Here is a 23,168-nt window from a genome sequence, read left to right on the forward strand (position 1 = left end):
TCTTTCAACATTTTAACCAAATTCCTCACAGCATAAAACTACTTATGTCACCATTATATCACGATTTTCATTAAATGAAATGTCTTCTACTCAACCAAGCCTCAGTCTAAACGAAAAGACCAGAACATATTACTCCTCCTATTGTAATTATTCAGGACAAACATATTCATACTGAATCTGACATTGTCCATTGAGATTTACAGTAAAATGATGATAATAATTAGTCACGGAACAAATATGTCAACCTAAATCCTCCAATGTTGTTTTGTGTCATTGTGTGTAGCTTCAGACCATCCATACTATGCACACTCTGGGTCCAGCGACGGGCCTGAAAGCTACGTCTACTACCTGAACGTGTGTGGACAGATCCTCAACAATGAATGTGGCAACTTCCCGTTTATATCGTCCTGCCAGGTGAAGAAGAACGGCGACGTGAAGAAAGTGGCCGGAAGATATCAGAACCAGACATTACGGTAGTGTGTGTGTGTGTGTGTGTGTGTGTGTGTGTGTGTGTGTGTGTGCGCGCTAGCGTACGTGTACTTCAAGTGTTTGTCGGTTTGATTGATTTTAATTTTCACTGTGTTAGGAAAAATGTTGTTTTCAGAAGTAACAATAAACAACCGTGGGGACAGGGAGCATAAAATGACCATTTTAACTTTGAAGGCTTCAGAGCATTTTTCACGATTTTCTTTTTTTAATCTTCAAATTATTGTACTGATTGCATAAGCAATAAAACGCACCCTTGCTCAGTTCAGCACATTTTGGGGCTTTTGCTGCTTCAGATTTGTTCTGTTGTCCTCGATAGCTTATGGCAGCCAACGTTTTTATTCACTTATCTATTTATTTGGATCCCCATTAGCCACTACCAAGGTAGCTACTATACTATGCTAGCAAAGTTTAGGGAGACACTGCCGTGTAACTAATATTACTCAGTCGGTTCAAAGGGTTCACGACTCTCTGTCTGCTTGTGCTGCTATTACACTATGTTTTACCAGGGGACACGTTTCTTGTTTCCTGTGTGCGATCCTTTTCCTCCCTGTCGGGTCACCTAATGATGCATAAAATGTATATAATATAATTGACTCCAAAAAAAAAAATCTTAGGAAATAATTGGAAATTTTAATCTGACATTATCCTGTGAGTAACTTGTAGTCACACTGGCTGCTGTTCAGCAGAAGTTGGTCTTGCTCTAATGCAAAGAAACCGTTGATTGCTTTCTTTTTATGCTACAGTTGTTAAAGTGCCGCTTTACATATGCAAACTAACTGTTACACTGTGTGCTGTAAAACCCCCGTTCCTGCTTTGCCTACATTGAAAACGGAAGCCATCACTCAGTTGGTTTAATGATTATTACAATATTATAGTTCATTACCAGCTTTAATTTCATTAATCTATTTGCCACCATGCCAAACTTACTGTCTTGAGATATGAATGATAAAATACAGTTTCAGATTTCCTTTACTTATTGAGCGTTGAGATTGAGTTTGATATCTTTTTACTCTGTTATGCAAAAATATATAACAAAAATATTGTGCGAGTCCCAGCAATGACCCACGAACAGCTTCACATCTTTAACATTGGGGCAGTGATGAAATCAATTAAGATTTCTTAAATCTCTTTCCTTCCAACCCTGTTCACTTCCCCCCGTGTTTTTTTTTTTCTCCTCTGCAGTTATTCAGACGGAGATTTGACTCTGATCTACCCAGATGGCGACAAATGCTCCACTGGCTTCCAGAGAATGACCATCATCAACTTTGAGTGCAACACGAACGCATGTGAGGCTCTCATCACACGATCCCCATTATTTTCTCTTGACAGCTTTCTCTGCTTTATGTTCTAAACCACACTAATGTTAAGGATTTGAAAGTTCTGGCCACTGGCGCCATCTGGTGTTAGTATGAAGAAACAGAATGGGGATTTGTGCACGGAGAGGGGAAATAGTTAGAAGAGGTCAAAACTCCACAGACACACGTTACAGTGCAACTCGCTATAAAATTATTTGTTATACTGCAAGTTCTCCGGGATGTTTGACCTCTTCGCGTAGTATTATGAATGATATTGGGGCAGACAGCAAGATAGGCTGGTATCATGAGATGGGCTCCTTAAATTTTGTCCATGCAATTTGTACATTATGCAAAATATCTCACATATCTCACTGATGATATTCAGATTTGTTGTAGAGACGTGATTTATTTCATGTTTTTGTTTTTGCATTTTCAAAATTAAACTAATTGAGCCAATGGTCAAAATAAGGAAAAATGCAATTTGTCTGTTGTATTCTTCACGGGCAACATCTTGAATTTTTTCCACTGGTATTTTTTTGAGAACACCCCCCCCCCCAGCTTCAAGCCTTTTTAATTTCATTTCTCATATGGTGACTGAATCATTCGTGCATTTTTACTGTCACCTTGTATAAATTTCCAGACTGTTCCATTTATTCAAAATTGTCAGGTGAATAATGTCATAACTTCGGCCTCGTTCATTTTCCTGCGGTTTGCCTTATTTTTCGCAGCCAATGGTGGCCGAGGGAATCCAGTCTTTGCAGGGGAGACAGACTGCACTTATTACTTTGATTGGGAGACGGCCTTTGCCTGTGTCAAGGAGAAGGAGGATCTGCTGTGTCGGGTCAGAGATGGCAACAAACACTACGACCTCTCACCCCTCACTAGATACCCTGGTGAGTTTGACAGCTCAGTTTATCACGTTTTCTGACTGGGGGAGTCAAAATCCCTTTCTACTGGTGGTCAGACTCCATTTTATTTCAATTGATTTATTTACTAACGGGGCTTTGAAATTTCTCGGGATTGGAGGAAAATCAAAACATTCTCAGATATGGTCTAGAATATCTTTTTATTACATCCACAAAGGGCTACACTTATGCTGATTTTCAGTATAATTGTCATCATTTGTGGGGAATGAAACATTCCTCGTGCTCCTCGGTAACATAACTCATCGCTCTGGACAGCATTTTAACCACAGGGAAATTACAGGATGTGCTCTGTAATGGATATGAATCAATTAGCAGGACAAACACAAATGACTCCCCAGGAGGATGCGGGAGAGCTGAAGGGGAGGCAAAGATACTGTGTGACAGTCAAATCTTAGCAGACAGACATGAAACACACATTGATAACAGTGGGTGTGACTCACATTTCCTGAGGATATCATTATCTCTAATGTCCATTGCGAATAAACGTCCCTTAGAAATAATAGAAAAAAGACAAAGAACTTGACTGGGAATATCAGGTTTTAAAGTTGTTTTTTTTTTCAGTACTAGAGAAATCCAAGAGTAATCCAGTGGTAGTTGTAGTTTTACATCCGTGGGTAAGTTGCAAACGGGACCGCTGATAGATAATTCGGCAAAGTTTAATGACGCCAATTTGCCAAAGTGTTGGATGTGATCTAAATCACAGGAGAAACAGCGGGTTCACAGAAGAACAGTAGGTATTTGCGACTGTAATAATTACAGGGTTGGGGGTGAAAAATTAACCACGTACATAAACGCCCTAGATGGGATTAAAATCGATGAGCATGGTGGTTAATGTCAAAATTAACCCAGTTCCACAGAGAAATAAATCCAGTCCAAACTGGGCTCAAGTAATCATAAAACATGTTAACTGTTACTTTTACTATTATTTTTTCAACTCACCAGTGGGAAATGCTTCCTGATATGAGGTTAAATGCTCGCATATTTGCGAAATGTCGGTGTTTTTCTCCAAGAACCGATAGCTTGCGGCCAAGTTCGCTCACTCTAGCTCTTCTTCTGCGTTGTCTGTTGGTAGTAAACATTCGTTGCTGGAAAAAAACCACCCTTCTCCGTCTCTCTGTATGTTGCTTCAGGGTCGGATGCCACCGGGAACTGGGAGGTGGTGGATGCTAACTCTCCAATGCCGGACACACGTTTCTACCTGAATGTCTGTCACAAAGTCATGCAGACAGGAGGTGCTGCTGGCTGCCCGGTGAATGCCTCCATCTGTGCCGTGGGTAAGAGTCTTCACAAGGATGGGGATTTCTTTTTTTTTCCCCTTTTGTTGTTGTTGTTGTTGTTTTCCTTTCTTTTTCGTTTTTTTTGGCTTTTATTTTTAATTATTCGGATTTGTATATATTAATTTAATTTTTATTTGGAAGAAAAGATACAGTTGTGTGTGTGTGTGTGTTATACAGCATAATCGCTCTTTCATCACGTTCCTGTTTTTAACATTTAAAAGCCAAGAGAAAGAAAATTAGAATAATAAAAAACATATTCCTATTTGCACCTCAGATAGCTGTGTTTACCTTAATTTTCTGGTTCTAAAAAGATAATAACGCTAAAATAGCTTAAGAACAAAGGGGTATTAATGTAATCCTATTGCTTTACTTGAAATCTATTCAAGATTTTGATACATACGCAATATGGGAGGGGGTTTTTAAAGATGAATGGAGTGAGACTATTTCAGATATGTTTTCGTGGTGTAGGGAGTCTGGAAAAACATTTTGGGGGATAGTTTCAGGCCTCTGGTCCTCATTCACAATTGTCAACTGTTCGAAACGCATTAAAGAGCCACACCTTTGCAATGGATGAGCTAATCCTTTATTATAATGAACCTGACCAGTGTAGTTTATTGACAGTGTCCCTCTGCCTGCTTCAGATAAGGATCATGGGGCCATCAGCCTGGGCAGCTTCCTCTCATCTCCCCAGAAGACAAAGATTGGAAATGACATCAGACTGGTGTATACTGATGGAAATTTTTGCGTCCATAAAAAGACGAGTATCCAAACTATCCTGACCCTCAAGTGCAAACCAGGTTGGTTGAACAGAGAGAAAAATAGTCAATAAATATTTAATATTTTTAATATTTTATTACTTAATTCTGTCCTGCTTTGTATTTTTCTCTCTAATTTCTGTTTAGTTCTGATGTTGTTGCTGCTTTTTCAGACATCTGAATCACTCTTGTGTCCTTCCGCTCTTTCCTCCGCCTCGTTTTCTTGCAGGAGATCTCGAGAGCGCCCCTGTCCTTCGTAGCATTTCGTCTGATGGATGTGTGTATGAGCTGGAGTGGTACACTGCTAACGCCTGCGTCCTCTCGAAAACGCAGGGAGACGACTGCAAGGTTGAGGACCCTCAGGCTGGTAAGACCTCGCACGAACGCAAGTTTGATCAACATGGAAAAACCCAGCAGAGGAGCAAAGATGAGAAAGCTGCAACAAGATTCAGCGGAAAAAATACTTGTTAAGCAAAAAACAAATCTGTTATCTGCAAGTTTAGGCCAGAGAGCAGAGTTCAGTCCTGAGTTGGAGGTGCTTCATGAGACATTCATTCTTCAGGGAAAACAAGCAAAAGGACTGATTCACATAGTGAAGGCAACATGTTTAAGGAGTGATCCAAGTGTTTAAGAGTGAAATAAGTTAGTAAGTTAGTTGACGTCAATTTAAGGTTAACAGTGATGTGAATCACTGAAGTGTCTAGCTTTTGCTGCATGATCTGTCCCGCTGCATTTTCAGGTCTGTTCTGCTTGACAGAGCCATCGTCCCACCATACCAAACACTGAAGAGAGTTGACTTGCTCTCTCGACCCCCGCTTTAATCCTCCTCTCTATCTAACCTCTGCTGCTCCACAGGGTTCTCTTTCAACCTGTCATCTCTCTCCAAAGTCGACGGCTTCTATAACCTGACCAGTGGAAACTATGACTACTATGTCAATGTTTGTGGTCCTGTCAAAGCTGCCAACTGCCCTGAAAAGGCCGGAGCTTGCCAGGTTGAAAAGAGGTAGGAAGGAGCCATGGGAATACAAGAAGGCACACAAACTCACAAATTTCTGCAATTAAGCACAACCATATATACACACGTGTATGTGCATAGTTTTTATCAAACAGATAACTTCTTAAAAGTGCAGGAAACAGGAAAAAAAACTAGTTCAAATGAACATTTGCTGCGGCCACCATTTGCCTTTAAAACAGCACCAGTTCTCGTCGGTGCACTTGCTCACAGCTTTTCAAGGTACTTTCCACGGAAGATCGGGAAGTTGAAATGGGAGCATAACTCCAAATCTAATGTTTACCATGGAAAATAACCAAAGGAAAATGTGAAGTAAAATAACCCTACCTGGAGAAAGTATCAACATACTGTATATCTGCCAACAGTTGACTTAGCTGTCAACATATAGATAGCTCATTTGTTGTATTCTCTTCTCCTCATGGAGGATATTATGACCTCAGCCTCATTATAATTTTTTCATCTGCGTTTCCTTCAGTTCTTGGAGTCTTGGGGAAGCAAACTCTCGTCTGTCTTACTACGACGGCCTGATCCAGCTGATCTACGTTAATGGCTCCCAGTACAACAACAAAGAACACACCCTCAGATCCACTATCATCTCCTTCCTCTGTGACCCAGAAGCTGGAGCTGGAAAACCCGAATTTCAGGTAAAGTCCTCCCTTCCTCTTTCCTTTCATTGTTTTAACCATGTCTCTGCGTGGTCTGGATACTGTATAGTGTATTTGATACCATTTTTACACCACGTATCTGCACTTCTGAACATTTGTACAGGGCCTTTGTGTGCCTCTATTTCTGCGAGCTGTAAATGAACGCATGTATGATTGATGTTTAAACTTAAATCTTGTCCTAATTTTATTAAACCAGGTCGAAGACAAGTACACATATAACTTCCGCTGGTACACTTCCTACGCATGTCCTGAAAGGCCCCACGAGTGTTTGGTGACAGATCCCAGCACTCTCGAGCAGTACGACCTATCCAGGTAATGCGTGGCTACATGTGCCGCGGTACATTAAGAAGCATTTTCTCTCGGTTTTGTGAATAATTCGACAAGTGTGTTATGTGTAAGCTTTTTTTTTAGGCAGCCATAAAACATCCTACACACAGAAGACTTGTCTAAACACAAGACAACCCGCTCTCCTCCTCACCCGCTTTTCATCTTTTCGTTTCCAGCCTGTCTCGCTCCACCACCAACGCAAACTGGCAGGCCATGGATTTGTCTGACACCATGAACGTGAAGAAGTACTACATCAACATATGCCGGCCCATCAACGCTGTGCCAGGCTGCGACCGTCATGCGTCCGTCTGCCAGATGAAGTACATATCCAAGCAGGTACGTAACTGCTAAGTAACTAGGAAGTAGCATAGTACCGAGTTGGGCCGTACCCAATCCCACTGGATGGCGGTAAGGGAAATGTTGCCGGCGTCTGCCTCCTGAGTAGTTTAGCCGATTTCTCCTGGGTTCAGGTTTAGAGAAAAGACTTGGTTAGTAAAAGTTTAGCAAAGTCTGCAAAATTGAATCCGCTTGTCAGAAACATGACCACAAAGTGTTATCATTAAATCACCCGCTAAAAAGTTTAATTTTTGAATTTTACGAACCTGGTGTGTGAGACAGTCCCAGTATACAAAGGTCCAGAATGTAACGCATGTAACTGTAGAAAACGTGGACCTACTGCTACATGCTACTTTGCCCATCCCATTTTTATAATTATGTGGTCATTGTTAACATAGAAACGACAACCTTCTGCCAGTGAATGCAAAGTGTAAGTAGTCTCTGATATGAAATTTAACATGAGTTTCCTGCCCTCTGTCCTCAGGGCTCTTTGGAGGAGGTGGTATCAGTCAGTAACATGGGTATTTCCAAGCGAGGGCCGATCATCGAGGGAAGGGACCGGCTGCTGCTGGAGTTCACAGACGGCTCTGTCTGCATGTCAGACGGCCAGAAGCTCACCTATACAACACGCGTCCACCTGGTCTGCTCCAGAGGAGCTGTGGTAAGTGAATAGAATTCAGACAGTAAAGTGGAGTGCAGCCTGTTTACACTGAAAATCTTACATGTGTCTGATGTGTAACTCTGCGTTTCACCCCCCCCCCCCACTGTGCAGTCTATGGGCCCACGGTTCCTCATGTACCAGAACTGTACTGCCAACTTCATGTGGGAGACCAGGGCAGCCTGTGCCATCAGAACAACCAAGAACAATGTGAGTTCACCTATAAGACAACGTATTTTTATCTCCTCTGACATTTAATCCAAAATATTTCAAAAATGGTTGGAATAATTTAAAACACGGTTGATATCCTTGTGTCTCAGAGCTGTTCAGTTGTGGACCCCAACACTGGCTTTGAGTTCAACCTTCAGCTTCTGGCTTCAGAGACCGGTTACAAGACAAATGCGAATGGGAAGGACTTTCTGGTAATAAAGCCACATTGACAACTCACTGCCAGCAGTAAATAAGGTCCTGCCAAACATGCTCACACCAGTGAAGTGCAGGATTTAATTTTGAGTTTTGAGTGTTCATAAATAAAAATGTGTTTAATAATGTTTTACACTAGTTGACGTAAAAAGTATGACATCAACTAATAATTGTTTTCATTGTAAATTAATTTTTAAACTTACTTTTAAACAAAACTAAAATAGCTGAAGAGCCCCCCAGGCAATGACAGTCTGCAAAAGCTTGCATTGTTTTTTTGTTTTGTTAAGACTGTCCAAAGACTTTGAATGTTTTTGTAGTTTTAAGAAAATCCTCTGTTGTCGTTTTCTACTGGAGGTAACTGTTCCTGTTTTCTTATGTTGTTTTTTTTTTTTTTTTTAATCATGTTTTTCAAGACTTGTGTCAATGCAATATAAGTACAACACTCCCTCTAGGATTCAACAGAAGTATAATCTCTGCTCTTCACCACCCTGCAGGTGAATATCTGCTCAGATGTGGCAGAATGCGGACACGGCATGGCTGGCTGTGAACTGGATGATGGGCATCCCTCCAGCCCAGTGGGGGTGGAGAAGACCCTCCAGTACTCCACCGACGGCCTGCTCAAACTAACGTATAAGGGACCCCTGGACGATCCCACAGGTAACGAGGATACAAAAATTTAGTTTAAAAATATGCAGGAACTGATAGTCTCAGCTCCTGTGGTGCACTTCTTACTGGAGCACGTCATAGCCCTAGCCCTGGCCATAGCCATAGCCTACGAGCGTTAATACAAGAACCCCCCCCCCCTTTTCAGACCAGCACTGATCAAATACCTATAGCAGCTTCAGGTGTTTGTGCAACATTCAACTTTTGGGTGGAAGCTCAGAGTTGTGTTCATCCTGCGTCATGGACTCGGCTAGCGTTAGTTGTACCTCTTTTCATGGGTCCAGCTGGGGTGATGGTAAATGACCAAACTGTTAAAGGTTGCAGCAACAGGAAATTCAGACAACTTCAGAACAGCTGGTTATTTCCTTGTGTGACTGTTTGAATAAGAATTAAATTATGAACCGTTTTTATTGCTCACCTACATAAATATTAAACCGATAAATTACAGTGCTGACGGTCTGAACTAAAACTTCACATGCCCTACAAAACATTATCGAAGGGGCGTTACCACTGCAGAAAAAAATAAAAGTTAAATTTCTTGTTTTTGGTAAAGAGAATTTTGATCAAATAAGTACAATAAGACAAAATGCAGAGGTTGTACCTACTGGTGTCGTGGCGAAAATTAATTTTGATTTCAATTAGATTTTGTAAAGATTTTAACATTTTCTCGACTCTGCACATTATTCCATCTCTTCATTAAAATTTTCCCTCTTCATCAGCAACGCGGGACACCTTTACCATTAATTTCGTGTGTGATCCAAACTCTCACCCTGGCTCACTAAAAGTGCTGCGTGAGGACCTGAGCTCTCTGCCTGACCATGTGGTCCATGACGTTCTCTTTGAGTTCTCCACTGCTCTGGCCTGCATCCCAGCTCCAGTTGACTGCCAGTTCATTGGTATGGGGGCACACACAGACACACACAGACACACACAGACACACACAGACACAGACACACACACACACAGACACACACAGACACACACACACAGACACACACAGACACACACACACAGACACACACAGACACACACACACACACACACACACAGACACACACACACAGACACACACAGACACAGACATAGACACACACACACAGACACACACATAGACACACACACAGACAGACACACCTTAGATGTATGTGAAATTATGAGCAGTCAATTGCAAAGTATGTACTGTCTGCAGATTAGCAGGTTATCTTTTGTCTAAATTTGTAAACATTTGAAAAATAGGGCTCTTGTTTGTCTCAAATTTTTTTTTTTTATAATTAGTGAGTTTTTGTTCCTATTTCTCTGATTGTTAATGTTGTTTCTCAATGAAGTTACAACAAACTAGATGTCGATGAGAATCAGAAAGCTGACAGGAGTGAGGTTGTTGTTTACAGAATGAAACCATTTTATACGCCTCTCGGTTTTTTTCTTGTGTGTGTAAATATCCCTTTCTGTTACCGCTAGATACCCATGGTAATAAGTATGACCTGAGTCACCTCATCCGGGATAGAGAGGACAGCCCCTGGATCGCCATAGATACAGATGCGGTCAAATCACGCAGCTTTTACATTAACGTCTGTAAACCTCTCCCCCCCGTGAAAGACTGTCCAGGTCAGTATGCTCGTCCATGTTTCCTCACCCAGTGCACCCACACATACTCTGGGTTTAGGCTGACACATGTTGTTGTGATATTAAAATAAATACATAAATAAAGTCAAATACAAATACGGGACATTGAACGCAGAGGTAGATAGGTAGAGTTTGGGCTTTTCTTTCTTGCATAAAAGAAATAGAACTCCTTATACATGCTTGACTCAAGTTCAGTAAAGTTCAGCGATGAATATTTAAATATTTACTGGTTCCAGCTTCTCATATATGAGGGTTTGCTGCTTGGTTTTATCATATATGATGTCAAAACAAGGAATTCAAGGACATCACTTTGGGCCCCGGAAAATTATTATGGGCATTTTTTTTTACTGCTTCATGGACTTAATAATTCATTAATTCATTGAGAAAATAATCAGCAGATTAATCGTTTTTGCCACATTTTAAAAAGTTGCAACATTCAACAAGTTTTTGCTGATGTAAAGCGGAACAGTTTACTGCTGCACTGATCATAAGTTTGATTGTGTTATATGCGATTTTGCATACAAATCTGAAACTATTATAAACCTCAGACCAAAATTTGACTCTTTTTTTTTTAGTTAAAATTTATGTTACCAGATTCCTGAGATTAGGAATCATTGTAGGACAATCTAGACATTTTGCAATACAACAGCATACAATCAGTCAATCAGTAAGATTGCTATTAAATTCAAAGGGAAATTGTCAAAATGTTACATTTTTCCTGCCACTGACCGTAGTTATGCACGTTGTTGTCTTCTGTCCAGTGGGTCCTTTGGGTGCTTGTGGTGTGATTGATGGGAAAAGTTACAACCTGGGGTACATCCAGTCCAAGCCGCAGGTGGCGGAGGGCGGCTCCATCAGCATCATGTATCAGAACGGAGACAAGTGTGGTTCCACATCCCGCTACTCAACACGCATCATCCTACAGTGTGACGACAATCCGGTGAATATTAGAGCTCCCGCTGAGACCACCCGCCGTTGCCTAGTTTTATCAAAGTAAAAGTGTTTACACAGAAATTTGGATACTTTCAGGTAGTTACCATAAACTAATCAATCAGACCATCACAAGATGGCTATCATCTGGTCTTAGCGAGGGTTTGCTCGTAACACGATGTCTTCACGGGCTGCCTAGTGAAAGCAGCATATTAGCAGAGCAGCAACGGCAGCTTCGGTCCTTCACCAGTATCTACACGGGATGCGTTCAGGCACAGGGTCGAGTGTGTGTATCCCGTGTTTTGGCAGTGCTCAGAGTCCAGTACACATTAACGGTAGTTTTAGTTCAGTTTAGTTAAGTTTATTTGACACAATTAGAGCAAGGACCCCAGGTCACACATGTCAGCAATAGGTCACGGATAACACAACAAAGTCAAAGTCTTATTTCCATTATGGTCCTTGATGTCAAAATCAGCATTGATGTACGAGTCCAGGTGCCTCAGTGACTGCATATTACCATCAAATCCGTATAGCAAATACAGTGTGTATCATGGGCTATGCAATCAACACGGAAATATACACACACATATAAGAATTACGTACAAATTAGCTGAGATGATGAGCTTATATCTCTGTGTCTGAATTTCTAGGGCTCCCCCATGTTTGATCGCAGAGATGGTTGTGAATATGTCTTCGTCTGGAGGACATCTGAGGCCTGCCCTATCAGGACGTCTCAAGGTAAAATCATGTGTGTAAGTGACAAAGTGTTGAGAGATGCGGACACCAGTATATTAAGATTAAAACCGCAGCCTTTGGATTTTTTTTTTTGTTCAGAAAACAAATACTGATATTTGAAAATGTGACATTTGAACGTGTGGATTTGATCAAAATACTGGGGTCAAACAACTGCTGTGGCGACGTACAATAAATCTGCAAGCGATGAAACTGCAGAATGGATTAAATCCATCATGTCAGGGGCCACAATGGAGTTTTAGAAGAACAACAGTATCGACCACCTCTACTGATTTAACTGCAACAAAGGAGAGACAAGAGCATGTGCCTGTTTGGTCACTGTCCAAACCTTTCCACCCAGGGGAAAACTGTCGGGTTCGTGACCCCAAGAGTGGCTACGAGTTCAACCTGAGCTCTCTCAAGGGAAAAGATTACCCCATCACCAGTGGTAAATACACCTACCACCTGTCGATCTGCGAGGGGCTCCAGAAAGGTGTTTGCACCCACGCAGACACGAGCGTCGATCCGGTCTCCTCCTGCCAGGTGGATGGAAACAACCACAAGATTGCGGGTACGGGTTTCGCTGGATATTCTGATCTTTTATCTAGCATTTTTTTGTCATTGTTCTTGTATTTATCCTTTGTGTGTGCGTGTGCGTGTGTGTGTTTTCATATGTGTGCATGCATGCAGGAATGGCAAACCAGATTCTGAGCTATGTGGGAGACCAGCTCATCCTGAACTACACCAACGGAGAGACCTGTCATAAGATATACCAAAGATCAACAGAGATTTACTTCTCCTGCCACCCTGACAGGCATCCTGTGAGTTTTACACATTCACACAGAGACAGAAAATCAGCTACTGATATATAAAGGACTGTGCTGTAAATTTCTAGGAAAGGTTGACCTAAGAAATTTGTACATGGGGTAATATGCTGGACCAGTGACCAATTTATTGTTGTTCTAGCCGATCCCAAGCTTTGTATTTGTGTGGTTTTAGGAGTGATGTGCACTGGAGCTGTTGGGAATGGTTACTGGTGACTATCAAGGTGATAGCTAATTAGATAATAATGCAAGCAAGACATCTTCAGGGGATGTTGGAAGTCATTTTTGAACATTTGACCAAGCTAGGCTAGCAGTGTCCAGTCAAATCAGTTTTATTTATATAGCCCAATATCAGAAATCAAAAATTTGCCTCAAGGGGCTTTACAAACTGTGCTGAAATTACACCCTCTAACCTTAGACCCACAATTTGGATGGGGAAAAACTCCAAAAAAAACCCCCTTTTACTAGGGAAAATAATGCGAGAAATCTCAGGAAGAGCAACAGAGCAGGGACAGACAGACATGCGATAGGGATGCAATCAGGATGACAAAATTAAAGCTAGATTGTTAACACATAGGGAGAATATGACCCAGAAGGATGTTGAGCAACTTCCAGGTGCCACCAAACAGATAGGACCTGAGCCGCACAACCTCCTCTCTACCATGGAGACCTGGAAAGAGGACAGACTACACAAACACACAAGAGGCATAAACCAAGCACATTATTGACACACAGAGGAGAAAGGAAACAAACGCACAGAGGGAGAGAGAGAGAGAGGCAGACAGACAGAGAGAGAGAGGACAACATGCACATGTCACCATCAATATCCATCTTCTCATCTGATTCTGAGTTTCACAGCAAACGTTGTTCTTTCCCCAAAATCAGAGTGTTAATTTAAGGTTTCTTTATATAAAGCACAGAAATGCATCCCAGCTCTTTAGCGGTGTTGATTTATTGTGTGTCTGTTTTTGTCTCTTCACTTGTTAAGGGAGCACCAGAGTTTATCAAGGAGACTCCAGACTGTACCTACCTGTTCAACTGGCCCACCGCTCTGGCCTGCGTCCCAGTCAAAACCACCAGCTGCTCCTACAAGTAACAATCCTCCTCTTGCTCCATCTCCTTTTTTCTTCCTCTTCCAGCTTTTTATACAGCTTTATGTTAGATAATTGGTCTTTGGCATCAGGGCCAACATTATCATTAAGCCTGATTTGCTATGTGGGCAATTCATTGGTTAGTTACAAGTGAATTGTATGTATGATGTATATCAATATTTTATCTGACTTTCTGTGTATTTCTGAAAGCAACTGTTGTAGCTGGAGGCCACAGATTTCCCCATTCGTACAATTATTATTTGTTTTTCCCTGAGTGTGAGTCAACATCTTACAGGGAAGTTTTCAAGGATCCATCTACTTGGGAAAGAAAAACAGGAACAAAGATATTTTTTTTTTATAATCTTTCCTAGAATAGATTTGAAGTTATTTCTGCTCATCTCTTTGAGTGATTGCAGACACTTGGAAAAAGTGTATTGTTAAATAATAAATCAGGACAAGTACTTTTGTAGATTTCTTTATCTACACCAAGCATCACAGTTGCAGTGTTATCAACTGCTGGAAATTCAACACATTGTTGCACTAAAATCAAACTGAAATCTGTATCTGACCAGACAACAATGACCATGTAATGACCAACAGTAAAACATGAACAGAAACAGTTACTAGCTGTTCAGAAATCTGTAAATACCATGAACTGGTATGACACTGAATTTTCACCCTCTGTCTGTTCTGTTCTCAGTGATGGTCAGGGCCACTCCTACGACCTCTCTCCTCTGGCCCTGGAGTCCCGGAACTGGGAGGTGGAGCCCTCTACTGTGGACATGGGGAGACGATTCTACATCAATGTCTGCAGGTCGCTGGTGCAGCAGGGAGGTCAGCGTGCCTGCTTGTTCACTTTTGTTATTGATTCAGTAAAACATACAGTAATACCGTCGCATCTACTAGGATTTTTCCATGAACCCCGATCGGCTCTATTGGCACTGTGCCAAGCCAAGCCAAGCCAAGCCAAGCCAAGCCTAATGACGTGTTTCCATCGTCACTGTCTGTGCTTTGCGAAGTCAGTCTTATGATACTGTTTACTGACTGCTTTCAGCAATACTGGAGCCGTGTTCATCTACTTCTAAGGCAAACTAAAGCTTTCCTGCTCTTGCTGCTTCCCATTAAAAGCTTTTTCCACTGGGGAACCGGCGAGATTCTTTTATTGTGAAGAAGTTATCGGACATGCGGTGTGTTTGTCATGGAGTTAGCAGAGCTTCATTAGCTTTTGCTGTTGTTCGATAACAACAGGTCTAATCAACCAGATGTGGACATATTCTTCACTGTTTGCACTATCAGCAGGTCAGTTTTAAATATTGCCAGGAGGAAAAGTACAGCGAGCCACAGTGAGCATAAAAGGGCTGCAGGTGACAGGCTCTACCTTGCAGTGGAAAAACACTCGCACCTTGTCCGTTGCAGCTTGACTGCTCTAAGCCATTCATGGCCTGGCCCGGCGCGACTAACCCCCGTAACCATCGAAAGACTCCATAAGTCAGACTTATTCATCTATATTTATGTATAATCTATATCTGTAATCTAAGTGAGCGTTTTGAAACAGCATTTTCTTTGGTCCTACTTCTGATTTAGTCATTTCACTGCCTTTCACTTCTGTTAAAATTACAATTGAATTCTTGAAAATAAATCAATAAAAATCCAAAGTTGGCCCTCTGCTCGTCTTGTGATAGGTTCATGGAAGTGTCCCTCCAGTGCAGCATCCTGTGTAAAGGTCGGAGATGAATATGTGAATCTGGGGCAGTTGGAGTCTGGTCCCACATGGGATGGAAATGTCCTGAAGCTGCAGTACACCAGCGGCCAGGCCTGCCCCGATGGAGACCGCAGCAGGACCAGCATCATCCGCTTCAAGTGTGACAGAGACAAAGTGGTGAGGGATACACTTTGCAAGTAACGGACAGAATATGTTAAAATGGACAGATACATACAAATTCTTGAGTCTGATGTCGGTCTGTACAAAATGCAGTTAACCTGCCTCACCCAGTAAATAATCTAATTAGTTTTGGTATTCAGTGTTTTATCGTGGTGGTCTACATGCTGCAGGTTTGTATCTTTAAATTTGAACATCATATATTAATATCAAAAGTAACACATAAACAGTCTCTCAGAATCAACAGCAGCTTTTAGTCTCTCATCTGCATAGTGGGAGATTAGAAAGTATCAAAATATATTGGTCTTGGTTTACGCTGAGAAATTTTGTGAACCGACAGGTATGGTCAGGGCTTGGCTAAATGAATTGGACGTAGTCGTGGTGAAGCTGAAATCTCAGGGCGGTGCAGGACTCTATTAGAGATTAACCTGGTGTACATTCATCGTTTTTAAATGTTTTCTTTGGTTCAGAATGTTCCTACAACAAAGGCACTCTCAGGTGACCGGAAAGGTTGGACACTTGGAACAAATGCTATGTGTTTGTGTGAAAAGGGAGGGGGGGGGAAAGGAAAGACAAACATGTGTGTTCCTATCCCCCATCCAGGACTCCCGGCCTACTCTGATCTCTGTCCTTGAGGACTGTGTCTACACCTTCCTGTGGTTAACAGCTGCTGCCTGCCCGCTAAACAGCACTCAACACGATGACTGCAGGGTCACCAACCCAGCTACAGGTCAGACACTCAGAAAAATCATCTTTTTTTTTTTTTTTTCTTTTAATAATTTTACTGTCTGGTGACAATAAAAACTAGAAAAATCTAGAGTAAAAGTGCCTCAGTATTTGTGGTAGTGGAGCGTATAGGGATATACAGGAATAGAGGAGTATCAGTGTCACGTTGAACTTTTCTCCCCCAGGTCATTTGATCGATCTTAACACCCTGACAAAGGAAGGTGGTTACACTGTCTACGACCCCCAGGAACACAGGAGGATGTTCCGTATGAACATCTGTGGGAACATGGTCAACACAGGGTGCAGCCCTGAAGCCGGTATGTGCATCCGTCCAGTGACCGAGCGTCTTTCAGGTGTTCATTATTTACCCACTGACTTAGAGAATGAACACCACATTACCACCCGCATTACCTACAATGTGTGCTCAAAGAGAACGGTAGGCGAAATTTATATTTGCATTAGTGTAATAGAATGGAAACAGGAGAGGGGGTCTCTGCTGTGTACTTCAGATCCCTTTAATAAAAAATGAGAAATATCTTGTTAAAGAAATTGTCGTTAGGTTGTCATCACTGTGATTGAGTCAACCTTTTAACTAGTCAGAACTGCAAATGACATAATGTTCAACCATTTCAACTCTTCCCTGTGCTGGTTTGCTGACTGGTCCAGTTTCCAGCTCGGCTGGTTTTCAGTGTGGGTTCTAGAGACTAATGTTCCATTGTACTTGAATTTCTGTGGGGATTTTGATGGGGATGCAGCTGTTTTTAAAAATAAATAAATAAATAAATAAATAAATATATAACAGAAATATGTTTATATAGGTATATGTTTTGTAACTTCTTCAGAAAGTTACTCAGTAGACAGTTTTCCTATTTTCCTTGAACAGGAGGAGGATATTCGCAGTGTGACAGCTGTTTAATCCTTACTTTACCAGTACAAAACTGACAAAGGCAGAGGAAAAAAAGGTTTTTGTGTAGGTGACAAAATCGTGCCAAACAAAATAACAACTCTAACTGTAGAACAAACTGCCTGAAAGAAGACAGAAAAACAGAGGTCTTTAACTTTTACAGCTCCTGCAGACTGCTCACTCATGAAGCTGAAAAAGACACTTTCTAGTTTTTATTTTCTCTTAACTGTCTTTCCTTATAAGAAGAAGCTCTGCAAATTCCAAAAACTTTGATTTAACTTGGAACTCCTCCTGGTTAATGTTTGGCCTTGCTCACACATTTGGATAGTTTATGTAACACTGAGGACATGCGTCATCTCTGTTCGTCAGCTGCAACACGCAGCACCAAAAGGAATGAAATGAGAGACCTGAAATTCCAGTACTTCTCAAATTATTGACCGCTCTTTTACCAGGGTGTACTGGATATTGCACAGTAACCTGGAAAGCACTCAGAGAGCACATACCTCAGCCAAGGCTGCACAATAGGTTTGAAATTGTAATTACAACTATGGGAATGTTTAAAACTGTTAAATCCGTATCCGGAATTGCATCAAAATGCATAGTAATACAGAAATATGGGAATGCGAGTGCCAGATAGTTTTTTTTTTTTTTTTTTTTTTAATTAAAAAATTTTGTGAAAAAATGGCAAAAAAAATTAAATACTTGCATATCTTGTGATGTTGAAAAATCGTTAGTCATTAAAAAAAATGAATTCCTGAATTCCCAGCTGGATCTAAATCTAATCGCTTGCTCATTTTCTGACCTTAGGCCAAATGTCACTAAAATATGTGAAATATAGTTCAACCCAACCAGCAAAAGGACAAACAATTTATTGCCGTACATAAAAATGAGATAAACCAGAATAAGGCAGATTGAACAGTAGAATAAAATGACAGTATAGTAACAGTACAGTACTGGATATTAATAAATAGCCCCAAATTTTATGAAAGCTGTGGCAGATTGAAGTTTTCTGCTGGTTTATTCAGATACGAGGCGCATAAAAAGTAAATGCTGCTCCTCCATGTTTCTCCGTGTGTGCAGAGCTGCCCCAGACGATCTGAGCGGTGTGGGGCGTACTTAACGGAGCAGCAGATCAGAAATGTACTGTACATCTTGGCATTCTCTAATATCCCTATGCGTTTTGTGTTACAGCTGTGTGTATTAAGGACGTCAGCACAGCAGTGAGCGGTGGTCAGGTGAGCAAGAAACTCTCATACAGGGATCATTTTGTGGAGCTGATGTATGAAGGAGGAGATCCCTGCCTAGCAAACCCCGAACTCAAACACAGCACCGTCATCTACTTTATCTGCAGGTACCCCCCCCTCGCCTCTTCCTGTGCCCTTGTTTCTCCTTAGTTTTGGTTGTTTCGTCATTGCTGCTTTCATTGTTGTTTTTCTTTTGCAGCTGCTTATATACTTGCGTTGCCTTTTTTAAGACGTTGCACTAGTAAGCTCAGTAAATTAAGGACCTCTATTTAGGATCTCTTAAATAATCTAAGCCCTTACACTGAGTGGCCTATGATAGTGCAGTACAGCCCCATGTCCTCTTCGAAGAAGGTTGAACAACCACACCTGTTATGTTCAGGTGCAGACAGCTGAAAGCTTAAACAGCATTGCTGGATAATGCCAGTCACTGAAGCAGTGGATGCAAAGCTGCAATTTACTTCCTACAAATCTATGTTTTGACCACAGTTCAGTCTTCAACCTTCGGTAGGGTTTTATATTTGATGCAGGGTAAGTATCTCCGTATATATGCATAGATTTGCGTTACAGTCTCCTGGGAAGGAAACAAAACCCTGACTTTAGCTCTGTGTGATTTGCTTTGGATAAAAGCATCCAGCAAATTGCATACACTGTACACTCTGTTGGCAGTTTATTAGGCACACCTAGCTAAGAGTAAGGCAGTCTGATACATCGGTCCTGCAATAAATCCTAACTTCATGAAGGTTACACTATATAATGCAGTACAGCTCCACAGCACCACAAACTCAATCCTCCAAAATTATCGTACAGTTGAGTCAACACCTCTCTAAAACGGTTTTTATAAAAAATGAACATTATAACCTTCATGAGTACATAATGAATATTTACAATCTGTTTCTGTAGGCCACCTAACATGGGCACGGCACCGCCAGAGCCAGTCCTCATCGACTCAAAAGCTGAGACCTGCACACACTACTTCTCTTTCCACACACCCCTGGTCTGTGAACAGACTGTAAGTATGTTTGTGTGTACAATTTTTATTTTTTTTTTTTATTTTTTATCAAACTTGTTGCTAGAGAAGGCTTACCCCCTCCAACACAGTTAAGAAATAATTGAAAAGGACTGTGTGGTTTGTTATGAATTACACACAACCTGAGCCCAGCATGTGTTTATATGTGTGTGCCGTGATATGCTGTAAATGTTGTACACCTGTGCAGCTAACTGGTTAACATCAATAGATAACTGCCTCACAAACCATGCCAAAACACGCGCCTAAACAGTCATTCAGATGGTACTGTCATCGCCTTAGTTGTGGATACATTGGCTTTGTATGACAACAAAAATTATAGGATACTGTAAAGAAGGTCAACTTTGTTTATGTTGAAAAGTTATTTCCACATAATCAAGTGGAAAATGTAGCGCATTCCTTCACAAATTAGCACTAAATTGGCCATTTCACAGAGCAAATTGAATTTCAGTTGAGACTAAAGGTGCAGGTAGACTAAAGTCACCTTCTAGAGACTTCTCAAGGATAATCAAAGGAGGTAAGAATGTAGCATTACATTTTTTTATTTTTTTTTTGTGCAGTAGAATCACGGGCTTGTCTCTGACTTACTTGTTCCAAAATAATTTTTAAAACTCAGATGCATTTAGAAGACCAAATATTGGAAGAAAACGTTGCACAGCTATTGTATAGTCAATAAAAGAATGATAACATTACAGTACAAAATGTATGAATTCCTTCGCTTTGGTTCCGGCTTTCTGAAGCATAAAAGCTGTTATTGTTCAGTGTGTACTGACCCAGAGCATCGTACTTTTTTTTTTTTTTCCCCCTTTTTAATCTTACAGGTAAAATGTTCGGTCCAGAATGGCTCCGCTCTTATAGACCTGACTCCTCTGATTCATGTCAGCGGTTACTACACAGCAACAGGTAAGTGAGCCAAGGTTTCACATCTAACCGCTTGAAGATATCAGAGGTCTTATGATTTTTGCATGCTCTGACAACAAAATAACGGCGAGCAAATGTAGTACAATATGCATCATGTCAGTGTGGATTTTCATTCATGTCCATCGTTTATTGGGCACAGCATTCATCTAGATTAACTGCCACGTGTTTCTGTTTCTCTCCTCCAATTTTTCTCCTTTCAGATGAGGCAGTGGACCAAAGTGATGGATCTCCAGACTTCTACATCAACATCTGTCTGCCTCTCAACCCCATCCCCGGGGTCCCCTGCCCCCCTGGAGCTGCCGTCTGTATGGATCCTGATAATGGACCGCCAGTGGTGAGACACACACCGACCAAATGTTGTCCTTTACACTATTTTCGCACAAGGCAGATAAAGGACAATTTACTTTAACCTCAGTTGCATGTGATTTGACCCCTTATAATGAAAACAAGAGCTCTGACGTTGGACTGACAATGTGTGAAAAGGTCCAGTGGCCCTATTTAACCCAACAATTCAGCAGCAGGGCATCATGTTTCATGGTCGGCATCATGTTTCATGTAAATGATCCATTTTCCCCCAATATATCCTGTAACTTTCAGCAGGTAGGTCAGTTTTCAGTTGAATACATTTCCCGAAGCACCTTTTGTAGCTTTGTTGTTATAAAGTGAGAGTGTTTATTATCCAATCAGCAACAAGTGACCCACTCGGAGTTGCTGTTTAAAACCGGAGGGAAATCATGGGGAAGGAAGAAGTGGGGTTGAAATTATTTTAGAAAATGTGCTTCAGTGTCCATCTCCACTGTCTGTGTCTTCTTCTCAGATGATCCTGTTTTTTCTGTGTCAGAAATTCTCAATTTATTTTTCATGTCCCTGTCTCTCTTGCAGCAGTTCCTTTCATCCTTTTCCCGCTTTAACTCTTTCTCTTTTCTGTCTCTTTAAGGATATTGGACGGACTACCAGCGGTCCTGAGATCAACAGTGACACAGGGGAGGTGTCCATCACCTATCACAGCTCCACCAAGTGCGCGGCCGACCCTGCACAGAACTACACCTCAACCATTATCTTTACCTGCCAGAGAGGCCTGGAGCTGGTGAGTCAGCACTTTTATGTCCTGTGCTTCTCTGAGGATTTATCTTTGAACAAATGAGTTACCTTTATGTCTGCCTCCAGGGCTCTCCACAAATGCTGAGGCTGCAGGGGTGTGTCTATTTGTTTGAGTGGGCGACGCCTGTAGTCTGTTCAGATGCCACCAACACCAGTGGCTGCCAGCTCACTGACTCCCAGCTCCAGTTTACCTTTGACCTTTCAAGCCTCTCTAAGGAAGTCCAGGTGAGCTCCACCAAGGTTACTTCCCAGTGATTTTGAACACTTTTCGACTGGATTCTCCCTTCATCTTGTTAAATATTGTAAGGTTTTTGTCTGTCAAGTTATGGGTGATATGGTGCTCTAGACTGCAGCTCTGCCACTCTGGCTACCAGTTAAAAATTGTAGTAAAGTTGAGTCCTTGTGTGTTAAGGTAAAAGGGCCCTCCAGCACCTACCACATCAGCGTCTGCAGCTCAGTGTCAGAGCCGGCCTGTAAGAAGAGTGCAGTTTGCCAGGTGTCTGGTTCTGGTTCAGACAAGTCATTTTCATCATTTGGCATCAGAAAGGCCATGACAATGGGCTTCAGACATGAAGAGCAGGCCGTACTGATGCAGTATGGTGGGGGAGATCCCTGCCCACCAGGTAAGTCTGCTATACTTACCGTGTTTACCACCCCCTCAAAAGTCTTACAATCTCCAGGGGATGATGCTCTTTTACACCATGGTCCCAGGACGTTAGAAGACATACTACATAACAATAAAATCCTGAAATCCAAAATTACATCACCAAAAATGAAATAAGAATCGCCCACATCAAGATAAGTTTGCTCAAGAGCAGGGCCTTTGTACCTGAATAACTGAAGTCAGCTTGATTTGAATGTTGATGAAATGACAGAAACATGGGTAATAAGTTCTTTTAAAGCTAGTTTAAAAGTTATCTTGAGCTGTCAGAGCATCCTATCTTTAAGACAAAACCTAATGGGCTGGTTCATGACCAAGACTTGTTTGGGTGAAACTCCTACATGAACTAATTTTTCTATACAAATGACTTATTCTGTAAGAGGAGTAATGAAAAGTATTGGCATAATTATGATTTTAAATGAGAACATGTCGGTGATTGAGAAACCCAGCTAAACTCAACCAAAAGTTTCTGTTATTTTTTTATCAGACCAATGGAACCAAAAGGCGTTGTAATCTAACTCTGACATTGTGATACTAAAATTTATGGGTTTTTTTTTTTTTAAAGCATCCTAAGTACAGACTGAATACACTTAGCCTCGAACACATTGATGAAAAATAGCCCTATCGTACTGGGGCTAGAACAAATTCTCAAAAAACCAGATGGAAAACAAACATGAGAGCA

General features: G+C 41.4%; 1 protein-coding gene across 2 annotated transcripts in view; it reads left to right on the plus strand.

Moving 5' to 3' along the window:
• Nucleotides 1–23,168, plus strand: part of igf2r (insulin-like growth factor 2 receptor) — a 53,418-nt gene that overhangs the window by 18,035 nt on the left and 12,215 nt on the right. For both annotated transcript variants that reach the window (XM_040125022.1, XM_040125023.1), the window contains exons 9-40: nucleotides 284–473; nucleotides 1,672–1,775; nucleotides 2,513–2,677; nucleotides 3,841–3,984; nucleotides 4,629–4,784; nucleotides 4,972–5,109; nucleotides 5,598–5,745; nucleotides 6,230–6,398; nucleotides 6,616–6,731; nucleotides 6,923–7,082; nucleotides 7,567–7,743; nucleotides 7,855–7,950; nucleotides 8,061–8,162; nucleotides 8,658–8,820; nucleotides 9,546–9,722; nucleotides 10,285–10,431; nucleotides 11,211–11,389; nucleotides 12,030–12,117; nucleotides 12,473–12,682; nucleotides 12,802–12,932; nucleotides 13,924–14,027; nucleotides 14,727–14,860; nucleotides 15,709–15,905; nucleotides 16,509–16,635; nucleotides 16,817–16,948; nucleotides 18,727–18,886; nucleotides 19,680–19,788; nucleotides 20,625–20,706; nucleotides 20,925–21,058; nucleotides 21,662–21,811; nucleotides 21,892–22,050; nucleotides 22,238–22,448. In XM_040125022.1, the coding sequence (XP_039980956.1) occupies nucleotides 284–473; nucleotides 1,672–1,775; nucleotides 2,513–2,677; nucleotides 3,841–3,984; nucleotides 4,629–4,784; nucleotides 4,972–5,109; nucleotides 5,598–5,745; nucleotides 6,230–6,398; nucleotides 6,616–6,731; nucleotides 6,923–7,082; nucleotides 7,567–7,743; nucleotides 7,855–7,950; nucleotides 8,061–8,162; nucleotides 8,658–8,820; nucleotides 9,546–9,722; nucleotides 10,285–10,431; nucleotides 11,211–11,389; nucleotides 12,030–12,117; nucleotides 12,473–12,682; nucleotides 12,802–12,932; nucleotides 13,924–14,027; nucleotides 14,727–14,860; nucleotides 15,709–15,905; nucleotides 16,509–16,635; nucleotides 16,817–16,948; nucleotides 18,727–18,886; nucleotides 19,680–19,788; nucleotides 20,625–20,706; nucleotides 20,925–21,058; nucleotides 21,662–21,811; nucleotides 21,892–22,050; nucleotides 22,238–22,448 (4,659 nt within the window). The remainder of the gene's footprint in view (nucleotides 1–283; nucleotides 474–1,671; nucleotides 1,776–2,512; nucleotides 2,678–3,840; nucleotides 3,985–4,628; nucleotides 4,785–4,971; nucleotides 5,110–5,597; nucleotides 5,746–6,229; nucleotides 6,399–6,615; nucleotides 6,732–6,922; nucleotides 7,083–7,566; nucleotides 7,744–7,854; nucleotides 7,951–8,060; nucleotides 8,163–8,657; nucleotides 8,821–9,545; nucleotides 9,723–10,284; nucleotides 10,432–11,210; nucleotides 11,390–12,029; nucleotides 12,118–12,472; nucleotides 12,683–12,801; nucleotides 12,933–13,923; nucleotides 14,028–14,726; nucleotides 14,861–15,708; nucleotides 15,906–16,508; nucleotides 16,636–16,816; nucleotides 16,949–18,726; nucleotides 18,887–19,679; nucleotides 19,789–20,624; nucleotides 20,707–20,924; nucleotides 21,059–21,661; nucleotides 21,812–21,891; nucleotides 22,051–22,237; nucleotides 22,449–23,168) is intronic.

Source organism: Xiphias gladius, chromosome 4 (genome assembly GCF_016859285.1).
Source record: "Xiphias gladius isolate SHS-SW01 ecotype Sanya breed wild chromosome 4, ASM1685928v1, whole genome shotgun sequence".
NCBI classification, from domain to species: domain Eukaryota; kingdom Metazoa; phylum Chordata; class Actinopteri; order Istiophoriformes; family Xiphiidae; genus Xiphias; species Xiphias gladius.